Genomic DNA, 18,649 nt, shown 5'->3' with positions numbered 1-18,649 from the left:
GGGGGGGGACTGGGGCTGAGGTGGGGGCGGTTGGGGCCCGGCCGCGGTTCCCCGCTTCTTTCCCCCTCTCGCTCCCCGCGGGGTTTTGGGGGCTCCCCGCAGGGCTGTGACCTCTCTTCCTCCGACCCCCCCCGCAGATCTGCGGAAGCAGGCGAGGCAGCTGGAGAACGAGCTGGACCTGAAGCTGGTCTCCTTCAGCAAGCTCTGCACCAGCTACAGCGGCGGCCGGGACGGGCGGCGCGACAGGTATAGGTACTAACACGTTTCTTTACCGTTTTAATTTGTCGCTTTCCCTGCCGCCACCTCAGTTTTTTATTTTTTATTTTTATTAAGCTCGGTTTCTTAAGCTCGTCGCAGCGCTTGAGGTAGGGGGGGGGAGGCACCGACCCTGGGGGTTCAGGGAGAGGTTGGAGGTGGGTTAGGGGGGGATGGCGGTGGGCGGCTGGAGCAGGTGATCCTGGAGCTCTTTCCCACCCCTCACAGCTCTGTGATTCTCCTCTCAGCGTGATGCCAGGTGGCGTTTTCCACTTTTACTTGTATGGACTTAGCAGAGGCTCTCAGAGGCTGCAGTAAGTGCCATGGGGTCTGGCAGTTTAGCCTTACGTGGCCCTGGTGGGCTGCTGTGGTGCTCCTCATCCCTGCTTCGGAGCTGGGGGAAGCGGGCACTGAGCTGCGGCCACTGCGGCTGGGAGCATGGAGAGCGGGGAAGGGAAGCGGGCAGTTTGTTGCCTTCCCCTTTCCAGGGTGGCTGTCACTTTCTGGTGTGCTCCTCAGGTAAGTAGCCAGAGTGAGAGCTATACGTAGGTTTAGTTATATATAAACCAGGTATGTGCATATATGTATATATAACAGAATAATTGTATATATATACATATAACAGAATAATCTTGCATTAGGTAGATTTATGTTTCACTGGAGATTTAGTATAATAAAACTTCCCGACTCTTTCCAGCTTAACAGCAGCCTTGAGGCCTTTTTGCAGTCCCACAGCAGTAATTATCTGCTTCTCTGTCCCTGTGCACAGTCTTTAAAAATGCTGTTCTTTGCTTATTAATTGTGGATCTCAGCATCGTGTATCAGTTATGAGTGACTGCTGCCTGTATATGCGTTGATTTTTTTTTTCTTCTTAACTCCACATTTATCCTTCTCAGTGCTGTAGGTTATATCTTGATAGGTACAAACCCGCAGCCTTGTGTGCTCTTTGTCTTTTTGAGTAAATGCTACTTCTTTAGGAAATCTGGTCCTATTTGCTTGAAGTGTAAGAGCATTTCTTGCTCTCAGAGCTCGCATACTGTGGTGGGTTGGGTATAACGCTTCTGGATGGTTGAATATTTTTTTTAATCTTCCCCTGAATTTCCAGTTCTGGAAGCCTGAGAGCAACACAAGAATGATCACGTTACCCTTGAGTCAAAAGTCCTAGTCTCTGTCTTTTTTTTTTTAAGCTCATACGTTACTTGCTATGTAATCTAATTGTTGTACTTATTTTGCCACCCTCTGCAAAACTTTCTTCTCTGACTCTAGTTACAATAGATAATCAAAACAGAGTGTTTTCTGAAAGGTGTTAGCTGCCATATGCCTGCAGGTTGGCACGCTAAGCGGTGTGCTGCTGTTCTCTTGCTTAGGTGTGATTTTGCATTGTGTTTTTAGTTTATCTTAAAAAAAAAATAGTGAAGGTGTGCTGTATGAAACAAATGGTGATAAGCTGGGTGGTACGCACTGCTGTGTAGAATGTTTGTCTTCATAACAGCTCAGTGGGTTGTTCTAGCACTGTGTAACTGAAGTGTAATTCTGTAGCTGATGTAACATACCCATCCTTCAGTGCTCCTTAGTGCCAAAACATAAGAAAATAACTTGAGCTTAAAAGTTGAGGATGAAAGGGCGTTGGTACTAGATGAGTGTGTGGTGTCAGGAGTATTTTTCAAGGGGAGGTTATATTTTCCCCAGGTGATGCAAGGTGGACATTTCAGTAACTGCTTTTTTTTTTTTTTTTTTTTCCCCCCCTTAGCTCTGACACCACTCCTCTCTTAAATGGGTCAAGCCAGGACAGAATGTTTGAGACCATGGCTGTGGAGATTGAACAGCTTCTGGGAAAGGTAACTCTGGTTATTGTATTTTTACTTTGGCACCTCGAAAGTGTTACAGTACAGGTTTCTGTGATATGTGTTTACGAAGTACTAGAGTGGGTGATAGAGAAATGTTTCTGAAAGTGTGCATCTGTTGTTAGGGGGAGTTCCTTCATCTGATGCCTTGTAACTTTCTTACAAGAATAAGCCTTTTTTTTTTCTTTATCCCTTCCAGCTTACTGGAATAAATGACAAAATGGCAGAATACACAAACAGCGCAGGAGTCCCATCCCTGAATGCTGCACTAATGCATACGTTACAGCGTCACAGAGACATATTACAGGTAACAAACACGTTTTATTGTGTTGCTTTGTTGAAATAATTACTAGTAATGCTGGTATCACAGCATACTTGTTTGTTTTATCTCAGTATGGATGTACTGTGTACATATGCTCAAACACGCTCCAGATGCCAATTGGCTGGGAGGAGTCTGTGAGTACTGTATTACTGTGCCTAACCTGCAACAAGTAAAAAGTCTGATTAATTGAAAAAAAGGTTTCTTCAAATGTGTTGCAAGCACAGGATCTGAAAACGTTTGTAGAAACAAACTTCTCCAAATGAGTGTAAATATTTATTTCAACGCTAAGTGCTCTGGGAGTATGATTTATCCAGTTATCTGTGCATTCATAGCATTACTTCCTGCTGGATTTCTTTATAAAATAAAAATATTATAATGAAGCTGTATTGCTTTGAGATGCAGGGGTTGATAGCATTTAGTTACCTAAAATAACTGCGACCAGCAATCTCTGATAAAGGAAAAGCTGCCCCAAGGAGGCTGCTTGGTGGGAGGAAAAGAAAAAGAAAAAAAAGGCAGTTGAAAGACTTGAATATGGAAGTTAATCTCATTTGGAAGTTTCTACTGATTGTAGAACTGAGTCTGTGCAGGTCTCTTTTAGCTGCTGTGTTGTCATGGTGAAGAGTATTTGGGATGTTTTGCAGTTTGTGTTAATTAGTGTAACTTGTTTTTGAAACACGTCATGTGGATGTTCTACATAAACTGGACTGTGGCTTCTTCCTACATTTAGGATAGGAAAACGTGATTGTAAAACCATCTGAACTGATAAAGGGAGTTGAAGGAAACATGATGGCTAAGGCTACTAATCTGTTTAAATGAGCAGTGTTTCAAACTGGTGATGTTTTCATGGCATAATAATATTAAAAATGCCTGTTCTTTGCATGTTCTCTGCAGTCATATACAGTTTAATTTCTCTTTGGTATCTGTACAACGCAGAATATTAAAAAAGCAGTGTTTTGTAAAAATCACAATGATTTTGGTGTTGTACTGGACACTGGTTACCAGTTGGATTGGTTTTCAAGCTGCCTGAAATGTTTTGAAACGCAACTTGAAGATCTTTGATTTCATTGTTCAGAAAATATTTTTTCTCGCTCAGTGGAACTTAACTACAAAAACCAAGGAGCATCCTCACCACATCAAATCAGTAGGTTTTACTGTTGTTTTTGATTCAACCAGTAATGGGAAATTTCAGCACAAATTGATAATCCAGCAGAAAGCTGAAGATGTGTGGAATTGGGAGAAGGAATTAACAGTGGATCTTCCACTTTGACCTTAGCTATAGCTACCAAAATACAGCAGCTAAAAGTGAGTTTTAAAAATACTTTATATTAATTTCCAAGCAGTTTTGATGTTAATTTAATAAAGTTCTCTTACACTTCTTGTTAGAGAATAGTTAACGTTTTAAAAGTTGGTTGGATCTTACTTGAGAATCTTGTTCTGTTAACATGATCTCAGGACCCTAATTTTGGACTAATTGTTTTATTACAGGACTACACTCATGAATTCCACAAAACCAAAGCGAACTTTTTGGCGATACGAGAAAGGGAAAATCTGTTGGGATCAGTACGAAAAGATATTGAGTAAGTCGTAGCATGTGTCCTAGCAATGACATGGTCCTGCACTGGGAGGGAGGAGGCAGTACTTTCCTGTAGGAGGAGATTACTTGGCTTAGGTTAATCATCTGTGCTCTGAACAACGCAAAAAAAAATTGTTTGGATTCACAACTCTTAGTGAGTTTGTGATAAGATTCCTTGATGGATATTTTTGTTCGTTTGTTTGTCTGTTTTAACTTTGAAAGGGAATTCATGTTTTTAAAGTAAAACTATTAAGCTATGCTGAATCACTTCAAAAATGTCTTAGCATGACTGGAGCTTTCCTGTTCGGTCACTTCAGAGTAACAAAGCATGAAATGCATACGAGTTGATTAATAATATCTACTGAAAACCCTCTGGAGAAAATGTCTTCCAATTATTTTTTTTTTCATGTAGATCATATAAAAGTGGGTCTGGTGTGAATAACAGAAGAACAGAACTATTCCTGAAGGAACACGAGCACCTTCGAAAGTAGGTGTTACTTGTTTAACTTGCACATTTACTTGCATTGGAGGTGCCTAACGTTTCGGGGGGATAAAACCTTCTTAATTCAACGTGTGGAAGAAAACTTTGTCCTTTTCTAGAAAATGTCCCTGATGAATGCCTTGCACTATGTATTCTGCGACAGTGCTGCTACTTACACAGCTGGATAAATGTTTGTTGCTCGTGCTTACTGTAAGATGTGTATAGTTGGTAGTAGTTATGGTAGTTTTCAGTGATTTCAGCTTTAGGATCTTGTCAGCACTCAGTGGCTTTTGTTGTCTTCTGTGGGCTTTCCCAAGTCACTTGGCCTCCTCTCTTCATAAGAAGGGAAATGCCTTTTCAGTATCCTAACTGGGATAAGGGTTAAATGAAACTGAAAGTCACAGTGAGTTAGCTGTTCTCCCTTTTCTTTTGCTTTATTTGTCAGCACTAAGTAGCGAAGAACGTTTTTTTGTTTGTTTGTACTGAATGTGTACAAAAGGTTATGGAAGGGACTAATGCCAAACTTAGCCATGCATTTAAATATTTGGAAATTGACTCTACCTTATTGGCCAAGATAAAAAGCAAAGCAGAAAGTGCTTTCTTTTTCTTCTTGCTGCAGGTAGCATTAGATTATGAGTAGCTTGTTTGTACGTTCCCCACACAGCAAAAGCAGTGCACTGACAGAGTGCTGGAAGGTTTATGGTTTCTAGACCATCGTGATGTATAGTCATGAAGTAGCACCAATCTTTGTGTCTCTGTTCGTAACTCTAGTCATGCTAAACTCCAACCTTACACAAGAGGGCAGGCTTTCATTATAAACAAGAATTACCTGTGGCTTTTTTCAAATGTGCTTTATTAAAGAACTTTATTTTCCAGTCGGAACTGCACAAAAAGCTTTCACAGGAAATTAAAACCCAAAACTTAAGATTATGGCTTATCACTACCATCCTCAGTTTTCTTCGATATCTTTAGGACTTTGAGGTAAATTAATTTAAAGTTTGAATTATGACTTTGGTTAGGTTGAATTTGTTATTAGACATGGATGATCAGGAAAACAAACAAACAGGCTTAGTATTCTGGAGATGAATGTTAGCTGAAATGTCATGCTTAGATTAATTGACATAGATTCATCAAAGTAAACTGGATTTTTTCTAGATGTTGTGATTTTTTTTGAGAGGTAGTAATTTTTTTTTTTTTTACATTTGGTATTTTTTGTAAAGCTACAAATTAAATATTTCTGGAGTTACATACTTCTAAAAAGCTTACGTTCCTCTGAGTACACTGTTTTGAAAAGTTCAAAACATTTTGTAAACATTATCTGGCAGATGTTTTTAGAAATTGAGAATAGCACTCTTTGAAGCATTGGTTACTTTGATCTCTTTAAACATTCTCCAGTATGTTTTTAGGATAAAAATGCATGAAAAATAGGCTGTTTTAGAAACAGTTAAAACATATTCTAGGTGACAATTTGAAAATGTCAAGACTTCAAAAAACACACAACATTGAGAGAAAGTAAACAAGAAATGAATGCAAGCTGAGGATCTTTAGGAAACAGGCACAAAACTAATCATGGAACAGTGCTGCATTTTGGAGATAACTAAGGGGTGTGAAGAAATCTGGGGTAGAAGACAACCAGGATGAGAAATCAAAGCCTACAAGATGTTTAAAACTTTTCAATTGAGAATGTGCATAAGCTCAGAAACAGATACAGGCAGAGGAAATTACTAAAGGGATTCAACATATTTTTTTTCAGAGAAAGAGTTAGTGAGCTATGAATGCCAAAAAGCTGTAAAAGCTAGCTAGAGGTCCCAAGAAATAACCAGGAGCTGGCAAATTATACCAGGCGTGCTCCTAGGGTAAGCCTTGTATGAGTTTTGAAATGTCAGGCATTTGCAGTGCAGTAAATCACGGTGCTGGACTAATTGACAGAGCGAGGCAATGTATATAAAGGGTCACAAAGGCACAATGGTAAGAACTAACACGTATTCTCAGTGAAGTTGTGAAACCTTTGCCAAGAGCTTGGAGGTGGGAACACACCCTGTGCGCGCGTGTCATTATGTGCTGCAGAGTAATGAAATAATGCCACGGGAGAGACGGATTCATATCGAGCACCGGAGCGTTCCCTGGCTGTGACCCTGCTTAATCATGATACAAAGTGCTATGGCCTGTTCCGTATTTATTCCCTGATCTGCTGATGGGGAGTGGAGGAGCTGTTATCCCAGCTCGGAGTAGCAGCCTCATCTGTCAGCCTTTTTCCTTGCGTGCCACCACGTGAGACAGGAAGAGGGGAAACCTGGGTTTTTCTTGGCGTCGTTTTCTGCGGGTGCTCTTTAAAAAGCACACTGGCAGTCGTGGCGGTGCTGTTTGTGGTGGTGTCTCACCCGGGAGTGAAGGGAGGGGAGCCAGAAAGCTCTTCTCTGGGAGGGTCTTGGGGGAGAAGCTGGGTCTCTGCTTTTACCCACATCTGCCTTCTTAGATTTCCGTCCCGTTTTGAACATCCTCTCTTCTGGAAATACAGAGAATGAAGGAGAAGCTGCCTTGTTTTTATGTACGTAGATAATTGTGTTTAATAAATAAAATCCGAGTACCAAAATCCGATGAGTAAAAGGGTTGGGCGCATATTAAGCACCGAGGGAATTCCTGCAGCGCTGTGCGAGCCCTCGATATGCCTCTGCCACCCACAGGAGCATCCATCTGGATGCTCATTTCCATTCATTCGAGCATCCAGCTGGATTCACATCCCCTGGGTGAGGCTGGCTGCTGTGTCAGTGCCGTTGGCACGAGCGGGCTGTGCTCGAGGGCAGCAGGAGCCTTCGTTAGGAAGGCAGATGTGTCGGGAGTTTTATTGTCTGCGGGTGAGAGCTGTGAAGTCTCCGAGTCTCTTACTTTGCAGCTTTTATTTCTGTGCAGGCAGTTCAGGGGTAGTTCTGCCCCCTCTGGAGAGAGAACCACTAATGCCTACTTTTGTTTTTTAATAAAAAATGTAATACCTGTTAATTAAAAAGAGGCAAAACGACAGCTCTTGTTGCATATCGTTGCCCTGTTAATATTTTTGTCTTTACAGCTCTGTTTTTTTTGGCACATCAGGTACTTAAAGAACTAATGAAATAGAGTAATGGCTGCAGTTGATTTCTGAATATTTGTTCCCTCAGCACTGCACACTTCAATGAATGTCTTCGTGTGCTTTTAGCCGGGGAAGTAAACAAGTAATTCTTTTTCTTGTAATACCCTTTTCCATCTAATGGAATCAGGAATTTTGATTAATAGATCTGGCTTTGCAGTTTGTGAACTGCTCTGAAAAGTGCTGCCTCAGAGGAAGGAGTCCTGTCAGCTCTGAGAAGTTCTGCAGAAATTGATGAGCTATATCCGAAGTCAGCAAGCAAAGAACTAATGCTTTTGATTAAATTTGCAATATTGTGTGTGTGTGTGTGCTGTAAGTGAAATGTCTTCCCCCACGTCGGTACTTGTGCTGTTTGTGATTGGTGTCATTTCAGGTGATGGCGCCGGTGAATTGGTGTAAAAAGTGACGGAGGCTTCCAAGATTTTGGTAGAAATTGCAGATTTTATTGTCCATGATGAATTCTTTTTAAAACTGGATGAAGCACTTAGGGCTCAGCAGCTTTTGCTGTAGTGGATTTGTTCTGTCATTGCAGGATTTGTTCTGTCATTGTAGCTTTGCTGCTCAGCTCCAGTTCTCAATATCCAGGCATTTGTCCTTTCCCAGGAGAAGTGCTGGTGGTGCCTGTGCTGGCGCAGATGCCGTGAGCTGATTTTAGTTGCCAGATGACCGTGTGTTCCTGGTGAGTGCTGCTCTGCAGGCCATCGGGCTCTCCAGTAAGGAATTTTTCAGCTTAGTGTGGAGCCTGTAAGTGGTGTGATGAGGCAAGGGGCACCTACCTGCACAGCCTTCAGACCAGCCGAGGACATAAAGCAGCCGTGTGAGTCCTGGGACCTGCAGCACTGCGAGCACAGAGGGTAGGGGTGTCCAGGTAGAAGGGTGAGAAACTTCGAGGCAGAGTGGGAGGAGAGCGAACAGATCGAAGAGGGAGTTCTGTATGGGAAAGAAAAAAGGTAAGAGAGAAGTGAGCAGAAGAAATAGGGGAATGTGCAGCAGTTGTGTAATGGTGCTCTAAATAATACATACCTAGCTCAGGGAGATGTTTAGGGTAGATTAATGTTTGTGAAGCACTCAGAAGTACTGAATATTGCTGTTACTACCATTGCAATTCATTTTTCCACAGAACTATAACAAATTTCCTGTTGTTTTTTGTGCAGAGATGGCTGCATTCAGTAGAGAATAATCACCGGGAAACTGCTTTCAAACTTTATTCCTAATACAGTCCAGATCTTAATAGAGGGAGTGACTTTGTGACCATTTTTCTCTCTTAATACTGATGTTACTCACAAATAGTCACTTCAGTGCTGATTGGCACAAAGCAGCCAGCTTCCTGAGCTGCTGGGGCAACTCACAAAGGTTTTGGTTATAAGCACACTGTGGAAAAAGCTGCCAGTTTTCGACCTTGACTTAATTTCCTTTTCTTTTTCGACTCTGCTCTGCTCCTCACGCCAGCACACGATTTCCATTCACTGTACCTCTGCTGCTCAGGTTGCTTCAGGGGCCCTTCAGCACTGGGTTAGAAGCTGCTGTTGTCACCCCTTCTGTGACATCGGAGCCTCGCCTCTGGTGGCAGGGGGGACACGCAGGTGCCTGGGCAGCAGCTGCTCCAGCTGACAGTTCTCTTGTGCATCTCCATCTTCTCTCGGAGACAAAGCCTGTGGGGTAAAACACCTTTTTTGCCAATTCCCTTTTCCTTCCCAAGGTGGTTGGGGAAGCAGCGGGGAGGGAGAAGCGCCCTGAGCCTCTGTGCTGGGTGCCTGCCGGCTCTGCAGCCCCAGAACTGCTGAGCTCCGCTTCGCTCAGGCCCAGTAAGGATTTTCTTAATTGCTCGACTTGCATCTTCGGGAAAAACTTATCTTTTCTTCATGTCAAAGCAGAATGTGGTGTTCTTGTTGCTCCGTCCTCTTCATACAGATTTTACCTGAAGCAGCGCTTTATAATTAATAACTCTCCTCGCTTCGTAGCAGCTATGAAAGGAACAAAATAGATCTGCTACCAAAGGACAACCCATACTATGAGCTCGGCTTGGACTGTTTGCCAGGAAGCCCTGAAAAAGATGCGATTGGGCTGCACGCTTGCTGTGCGGTAGTAAGAGAAGGCTGCAGCTCTCTGTCCACCCAACTGGAAGGTACAAGGGGAGAGGAGAGGGAGGAATCTAGGTTAAAATGTTTCTCTGCTGGTGGTTAACTGCCAGAGCTCTAGCAGAGCTGTGTCACCCTTTTCCCGAATGCAATTAAATAGCACTGCTGCCTTTTCTTTGTTTCTGGAATAAGGAAAGCTGGGAAATAAATTGCTGTAGAAGTACGTGCTGGTGCCTCTGCAAGGCAGTCAGGGCAACTGCGGAAATCACCCCGCTGCCGCCTGGCTCACCTAAATGGAGCTGTGGATCCAGTGATGCTGACTTCTTGGGTAGGGGTGTACGTGCTATCTGAGAGGCAGCACAAATAAAATGGTCTTCAAGGAAGGGATTTGAGCAAAGGACCTTCCGTGGTATCACAAGCGCTAGCTTAAAGGTGCACAGCAACTGCTATTGTGTTCCTCTTTCAAAATCCCAGCCTGTTTTCCCTTTCTGCTGTCTCGTAGTGCTGCAATTTTCCCAATCGTAGTTACGCATCAGTGATTCCTTCCCTTAGCCTGGTTTCTGCATGGGGCTGAATGAGTTTTATTTCCCAGCCTGCTGGCAGGACCTCTGTCTCTTGAAAATTCATGGCAGGATGACACAGGGCCACTTCATCAGCAGCTGGATTGCCTTCCTGAGTAACAGCCCCAGACTGAATGCAGGACTCATGCCTCTCACATGATGCTTATCCACAAAGCCAAACTGAGCGCAAATTATCTATTTTCTCATTTTAATAGTAAATATTTCTCAATGAGGGAGGCAGTTCACATGTCTCCTGCAACAAAGACGCTTTATTGCTTATTGTGTGAGCGTAATATGACTGCATGAGCAAGTCATTGAAGTGGTTTAATGAGAATTTGGGGAGGCTCAAAGGCTGCAGGCAATGAAGGAAGATGCTCTCCTGAGTGTCATTACTGTTTATAAATAATTTTATAAAAGAATATGAAAATCAGCCTAGCACGTCGGGATTTAAAAGAGGTTTTCCCTTTAAAAAATAGTTTGAGCTTCATTAGACTAAAAGCATGTAGTGTTTTTCATCTTCCCATGCTATATTTAGGACTTTAGAAAACAAACAAACAAACAAAAAGCATTAAAACAAAGATGATATTAGTCTCATGAGGTTTATTTGCAAGCTCTCCTTATAGTTAGATTGCTTTATAAATTCTGTCATCAATAAATTCCCTGACACTTGTGGCTGTTGTGATATTGTTATAAGGAGAAAACACCACATGCAGAAAACCCAATTTGGGGACTTCCTTTATGGTTCCACTACCGAGTTAAGTGAGCTGTTAAATTGAATTATGCAGGTGACAAAGGATGCAAACAGACGTTAGCACTGAGAGCCTCAAAACCCATTTTTTGTTTTTCACCTGTATAAAATGTGAAAGCTTATGCATGAATTTCCACGTACCCCAGGAAAGAGCCTGAAAACTATCCTAGGTCTTCACAGCTGTCTGCAGAAACTAAAGGACAAACCCTCACAACACACTTAGGAAACATTACCTGCATGCATCACGAACAAAGGGTGGTGGGAAACTAAAGCTCTGCTCTGGTTCTTGGTTCTGGGCTTTATGTCAGAAACAACATCGTGCCCTCAATTTGGGAGAGGGAGGGATATAAAACCACACTTCAAACTTCAGAGCCCTGTGTGCGCTTCTGAAGCTAGTTGCTTGTTTCAGAAATAAACAAGACAGTGATGCATGTTTTATTTGCTTTTAGCTTTCCTTTAAACACCATTCCTTAACTAGGGCAGCTTTCCCCCCCAAGGTCGGTATTGAAATTAGGAATTTGACAAGTACTGAAATCCATCGTGCATGGGTTGATTCTGAAAAGTAGGTGCCTTGTTTGAACAGAATCAACAATTGTGGAGTTGGAGAGAGTTCCTTTTGTGTAGCTTATTTAAGATGATTAAATCAGTTCATATTTCAGAGGAGCTGCCACCAATGATTACAGTGCTCTAGTTATTCTCAGTCAGTGCTGTATGTTTTTTCACATATAGTCACAACAGTAATGCGTATAGTATAAATAATTTTCTAGCTAAAGAACATGTTAAAATCTCTAGTTATGAGTAGAAAAACATTTTAAAATTGAGACAAGTATGTGCCAGATACTTCTGTTGTTACAGAAAGCATTCGTAATGCAGAAATTCCCTGCAGAAATGTTTTATGAAACAAGCATCTTTGGGAAAAACTGGTGGCTTCCACATGGGCATCTTTTTCTGCCATTGTGATTACTCCTCCTTAGGAATGCTCACACTAGGCTAGAGGAAATGTTGGTTTGGATATTTGGAAATATTCCTGAAGCGTACACCTCTTGTGTGAGTTATTAGAGGTCGATCCTTAACAGAGCTGGCTGTGCTTTGATCATTAGGATTATTGAAGTGGAACCTGGAAGTTATAATACTACTGTATAAATGTCTCTCTTGATTTTATTGAATCTGAACCTCTGTAGTAATGCCTCAGAATGAGGTTCTCCTCGTTCTCAGCTGCTGTTTGGCAGGGCACACAGAGGTCCCAGCGTGTTGATTTACTAGCGGCTTGATAAGAAGCATCAGCTCCCATCTTCTGAGGATACTTTCGCTGAAATCCATACTGGTGAGCAGAATTAGATACAAAACCATCAAAGTTTGCCTATTTTACCCCAGTAAGACAGTATTGCTTAGAACCTTTCAAGGTGCATGTTTTGCTGTCAAGTGAAGGATGCAGCGTGCTTTGGTGTCGCTTGAGAGACTTGTTTGTACTGAGTATCCTCACTCCTGAAAGAAGGCATCTTGTTCAGTCTTAAATAAAAGGCAAGCAGTGAAATTGGGTTGGAAGAAAACCGTTGATAGATTCATGAATTGCATCTTAAATTTGGACCTCAGATTGTTTAAGTGTAGCATGCACTTGAAATTCTAAATGACATGTTCAGTATGTTGTTAACTATACAATTCTGAGAACCGTTTTCCCAATTATAACAAACAGGTAGGTACTTCTAACAGTAGGTACTTTGGCTGAGCCCTAGATGAAAGCCTTACAGCTTTCTCCACCTACCAAAAAAAAAAAAGCCATCAAAGCCACAGCAGGTGGAATGCAGAGTTAGGAAGCAGAAAACCAACGTGTGTTTTAGGGCTTCGTACTAAAATAAAACTGGGTTGTCATCTCATGGATAACTCTCTTCATTTCTGTGCCGCCTTCACTTGAAATTAGAAAGACATTAAGATACTAAATGCAAAGGTTTGTATGGTGGGGCTCTTCTGGAAGGTGTTCTCCTTTGTGTTCTCTTTTCTCCCTTACTTAGGAACGTGTGAGTATTTTTCTGGCTTTGTCTAGCTTGAGGCAAAAAAGACTGAGCTAAAAAAGTGGTGGAACCTTTTTTTGTTACGGTACAGATTATAAGCAGCTTGTGTTTCTTGTAATTTGTGCATCTACCTCTTCTGTGTGTGCACAGCAAACCAGTACTGACAGGTTATCTCAGTGGAGATCATCTTTTCTTCTGTCAGATCGCTGTTGTGCATGGAAAACTGTTCGTGTGCGCTCACAGGTGTTGCTGGGTTTTGAGTTTTTTCCCCTTGCTTGAAGGCATAATCTAAATTATATCCTTTAAACCAGGGGAAATAACTCAAGCAGCAGTGCTGCTGGATGCTAGTTCTGCATGCAGCATGTAGGATGTGAGGAAATGCCGATAGAGTCCATTAGTAAGTTACTGGAACCGTTCTGCCAGTTGTGGTTACTGATAATGACTTACAGTAAGGCCTGCCCCTCTCTGTTCATTTAACTTTGTTCCTGTGGGTAATATGGAGCAATTACACGGCAGGGTCAGTCTGTCCAGGAACTTTCACAACCCTGAACAGAGAGCCTCTAGAAACTTCGTTCCGTGGCTGTTGGTGCCGTGCTGGCATTGGCTTTGTGCTTGCTGATAGGCAACCAGCTGCTGCGCCTCCTTGAGCTGCTGGGAGCTGTTGTCATTTTGGGTTTTTAGCTTTGGGTGAACTGTACACTGCAGATTATCGAGAAGCCTCTTACTTCCTTATAGATTTGCTTTAAAGGAAGAAGTATTGCTGTTACTCACCCTCCTGGGAAGCTCAAACATCAGGCACTCTCCCCAGGAGTCTCTCTTGTGTGCCAAAGAGCTTTCTTGGCTAACTCCTCTTTTTGCAGAAACATTTATTTGCTCTGTTGATAGTTCACAGACAAGTCCACGGAGCTCAGTGGAGATGCAGACCATTTGGATATCCAGAAACAACCTGTGATCCACGTGAAGGTGGATCCCTGGGTTCAAGCAACTCCACCCCAGAAGGAGGGATTCCCTTGATTTTTTTGCTTTCATCCCTTAAATTGTTCTTTAAACAGAGTTAGAAAAAATAATCTTCTTATTAGCTGCGGTCCATGCGTAGACATGATTGCAGGTGTTAGCTGCAGAGAAGGTGTGTGTTGATTTAAGTTCCAATTCAAAAGGCTTTTCTTGCTGTAATTGATGAGCTGTTGAGGTATTTACTCAGTGGTGTAGCTAGGAGTCCAGCTTTAATGATTTTTTTTTTTATCAGCCCCTAGTTTATTTTCCTGGAAATCCTTTGTCCTGTGAAAAGCCTGCTTCTAACCTCTTGCACGTTGTTTGCTCGTGTACAAGGTGTATGTGAGGCATCTGGAAGGAAATTCAACACCGAATTATGTTGGTTAACTTCTGCCTAGAGCAATGGATTATGTTGCAGTGCCTTTTGTTGTAGATCTAACAAATTGCTTGTATTGATTAAAAGCAATGTGGTGATGTGCTATTGTGCTTTTTTTCTTTTCCAATCTTGCAGCTACTCCTGTTTCTTCTTGAAAGTGACTGCTGAGCATCACGCTGCCCAGTACAATGATCTGCAGAAATAAGCTTGCTTATATGCTTAAAGCTTGCAAGTGTGATGCTGTTAACAATTTGTTCCTTTGGGGCAAATCTATACATTGACTCGGGCTTGTGCTGGTTTTTGTTTGATTGTTGTAGACTCATATTTCATTTGGCTCCTGCAACAGATAGTTTGAAAACATCACATCTCTGTAGCATCCAGATCTGTGCCCTAATTAACGTACAAAGGGAACCCGCAGGAGATGGCAGCTTGTGTAGGTACTTGAACTTTTCTCTCGCTGCTTTCAGAAGGGTTTTTGTACACCAGCTGTTCATCCCAAACAATACCCAGTTTACATCAGGTCTTCATTTTTTGGCCAATCTGCTCTTCTTGTTCTAGAAATTTAAGATGCCTGCTTTGTAGGCAGACGTGTTCTTCCTCTCTGCTGTTGTACGCTGCGCGCTCCTGGCAGGTGCTTCCTCTGCTCTTTACTAAACACACGGCAGTGAATTTTGTGTTGTTTTCATGGTCCTCTACTATAAATTGTTCTCTCTTTGGGTGTTGCATATCTTAAGGTTTTTTGTCTCATCATGCTCTTGTGTTGGATGCCACACAATGAGTAGGCTTCTGCAACAATTTTTGTCTTCATTAACAGCTGTGGGAGGCTGTCCGAATGAGCTAAGCAGATCCAGCAGAATTTGCTATCTTGGACACTAAAGTGAAGCAAGCTTGATATAAAGCTTATCAAATCTGGAATATCTTGTTCATTATCACAGGAAAAAATATATTCTAAAATTGTAAAGAGCTTAATGATCTTTTGAATGTGTTCAGTGATGCAGAATCTTGATGGCAAGCAAAAACATGAGTTGGAGCTGTTTTTTTGTGTGTGTGTGCCCAGTGCTTCACTTGTGAGATAGGAATGGTTATGGTGGAAATAACCGACTGTACAAGTCCAATTTGCTTCATCATAGGCTGTGTATTTGTGCTAGAGTATCAAGTACGTTCTGTGATATTTGCATTCCTTAAAGCTCCACGCTGCCTGCTGATCCAGGACTGTGAAAATAAAAAAGATTTAGTGCAAGCAGCTTGAGCGAGCTAAGGCTATTGATTAATCTTGCAGTGAGATTCTTTTTTCTATAATGTTGGTCCTGAAATTCATTGCCCTTAATTTTATCTGAAGGGATTGAAGTGCATTGTGCAATGAGTGGTGTGCGAGGAGCCGTAGAGCTGTATTTTATTTCTCTGACAAGTTCGGGTACTAGATGTCCACTAGGAAGTCAGCTGTAAGATCTGTGGGTGTGGGAGAAGCCCGGTCCTCACCGAAGTAATCATCTGAATTATTCAAATGTAACTACTGCGGTGGGGGTAAGAAGAAAAAAAGGAAATGAAATGCTTTCTTTATTTTCAAAAGCTCAGTGTAATGGACACATTTGTCTATCCTAGAAGCATGTTTTACTTAATTTTTCCTCTGGATTAATTTAACTGTCTGCATACTTAAATGATGAACTGCACGATCTTCTCTGAAGATAACCGTTGCACCGAGGCCTGGTTATTCCATATGTGTGGTGGCTGCTGTTGGATCTGTGCCACTGATTGTAGCAGGTGATTACCTCAGCATCCTCGAGCATTCCCTTCATACAGTATCTTTAAATGACTTTGTCCAAGTGCCACCTGCCTCAACCGGTGAAAACACATAGCTTATTGAAACGTGTGGCAGCTCACATTAATATTGCCCAGAACAACTGCTTGCTGGCTTGGAGGTTCATAAGGTAATGTCCACAGGAACGTTATTTATAACAACTATTTGTGTGAAATGGGGTATTAGTATGTAGAGAGCCACAAACTTCCTCTGTACTCATCTCACCTGGGTGCTGCTTTGGTGCCGTATGGTCTCCGTGGCTCCTGGTCTTCCTGAAACCTGCTGTTGTTTTCTGTAACTGGGAGCTGTAAGTGTTGAATCAAGTGCCTGCTCCTCTCTGGATATCGCTGTAAGTGAGCACTTGCCAAGAGATTTGTAAGACTGCGATGCTGTGTGAGTGCACGTTACTGCCTGTAGAAGAACATCTGGCTTCCTGAAAAAGCTGAGTTTAAGCAGAAGCACTAAGTTTAACAAAAGTCTAAAGGATTGTGATGCACAGATTTTTACGCAAAAATGTTGTTCCTGCTCACGCTGTCTTTACCAAAATTTCAATGAGCAAAATACCTCTTAATCTCTCGGCAGCTGAGGAGCAGGAAAATGCATAGATCGTGGCCTTGTCATTTTTTTGCAGGAGTTTGTATCCCTGCTGGAGGCCTGCAAGCGGAGCCTTTTTTGGGGCGTACTCTCAGGACCTTCAAAAGATGATGTAGGAAGAACATAACGAAAGATGTGCTTAGTAAATCTCTGTCCTTAGCAGCTATTTATTTAAGTGGAATATGTAAGTGAGTTCAATCTGCTCTTACCTGTGTAGCAGTCATTCTGAAGAAAATTCACATGCTGTGCTCATCCTTCTAAGTGGTTGGTGTGACTGCCACGTAAGTGGAGAGTCATCAATATTGTGACTCAAGTACCAGTTAAATGTCTTGTGTTGGCATTCGCATCTAATCTGTTTGTTGGTATTGAGATGTTTGTTGGTATAAGATGTTTGTACATCTTATTAACTGCTACCTGTCGTCATCGTACAGATGGCCACATTTAAGTCTTTATTTTTATGCATGTGTATCATACATACAAACAAAATAATGTATTATGATTGAATCTGAAGCTTTTAAATACTTTTTGGATTTACTTCTTTGATTAAGTAATAAGACTGCCTAACTGCTGCTTTATTTAAGATAAACAGCAGTGTCTCTCCTGAAAACTGAAGGGCCTAATTTTTGTGCTCTGAAACCCTTGGAGAACATCCTGGTTCACGTAAGGTCTGTGATTGTGTTCAGCTTCCCTGTCGCCTTCAGTTCATCAACATGAAAGTGTGGTAGTTTCATCAGTTAAATGGACAAACTTGCTGCTGCAAAGTTTTGTTCCACAGAATTTGAATGTGCATCTTATTTTTGGCTACACGCATGATAACTCCTTTTGTTATTAATATGTTTAAAAAAAATAAAAATTGGTGTGTTCTTGTGCAACATTCTTGCTTTTCAGTCTGTGTTTGGGTGGCTTTGTAGCTTATTGTGCTCTGGCCACATAATACACCAGTTTGTTAAGAGATGGTATGTGTGTACAGAAATAACATTCTCAGTTTAATTGTGCATCTGAGATTGAGCAATTACAGAAACCTTTAAGACATTGCTTTTCTGTTCTGCTTGACCTGGGGGCAGCATCAGATCCCATGGGACTTGCAGCTGGTTGTGTTCATTCTGTACGCGTGCCTCTGGCGTTTCAGTTCTCTGTACTTGTAGCAATACACACCACACAGTGAGTGAAAACGGTTTTACTTCATTAAACTGATTAACTTGCAGCTGATTTGACTCTTCGGAGCCTGACTTCGTTTTGGGAGCAGAACGATGTGCTCCAGTTTGTGTTTTTGGTGTTCGCTGCCCCAGTTGAGTCCCTCTCAACTCAAACTTGGGCAAAATATTTTTAGCGCCGTGTGCTGTCTCCAAATTTCAAGCCGTGGACTATTCAGAAATAGCAACTTGGGAGCTGTCACTCCTTCCGCAGACAAACAGGGATGTTCCATCAGCATCCCTCCCCCGAGCAGGTTCCACACACCCCCTGCACAGCTTGCTGCTCCGCCGCGGGTCTCCACGCTGCTGGGCGTGATGGAAGCTTGCAGGTCGTGCTGCTGCTCCTGAGACCTCCCCTTCGCAAGCTGGCAAAGCTCTTGGGACACAGAGGATGGAGGAGGAGGACGGTCGTGCCCTTCGTCATGCCCCCTTAACCTTATTTTGGCAGCAATAATTCCCATTTCAATACTGGAAGCAAACTTGCTTCCCTCAGGTTGATTTCCCCTTAAGCTGCAAAGAGCAGCAAGTACAGAAAAATTGCTCGTCTTCTGAGGATCCTGTTCATCATCTTAACCTTGCACTCCTGTTTTTAACGATGGGGTCTCTGCAGTGCTGTATTTCAGCTCTTTTTCCCAGTGGTGCTGCACAGACCATCAGTGTGTGGCAGCAGTGGGAAGGGGCACGTGTAAGCGAGGTCTTTCTCT

General features: G+C 42.3%; 1 protein-coding gene across 4 annotated transcripts in view; it reads left to right on the top strand.

Moving 5' to 3' along the window:
* The window catches only part of GOSR1 (golgi SNAP receptor complex member 1), a 31,545-nt gene that overhangs the window by 166 nt on the left and 12,730 nt on the right, over positions 1–18,649 (top strand). For 2 of the 4 annotated variants that reach the window (XM_068655759.1, XM_068655761.1), the window contains exons 2-6: positions 138–246; positions 2,006–2,093; positions 2,299–2,406; positions 3,907–3,998; positions 4,407–4,481. In XM_068655759.1, coding sequence (XP_068511860.1) covers positions 138–246; positions 2,006–2,093; positions 2,299–2,406; positions 3,907–3,998; positions 4,407–4,481 — 472 coding nt within the window. Of the gene's footprint in view, positions 1–137; positions 253–2,005; positions 2,094–2,298; positions 2,407–3,906; positions 3,999–4,406; positions 4,482–18,649 lie in introns of all 4 variants that reach the window. The other 2 variants (XM_068655758.1, XM_068655760.1) reach the window with 1 other exon arrangement.

The sequence above is a fragment of the Anas acuta genome, chromosome 19, assembly GCF_963932015.1.
Source record: "Anas acuta chromosome 19, bAnaAcu1.1, whole genome shotgun sequence".
Taxonomy (NCBI): domain Eukaryota; kingdom Metazoa; phylum Chordata; class Aves; order Anseriformes; family Anatidae; genus Anas; species Anas acuta.
Note: the sequence above shows the minus strand (reverse complement) of the source record. Positions and strands in the feature narration are given on the sequence as shown.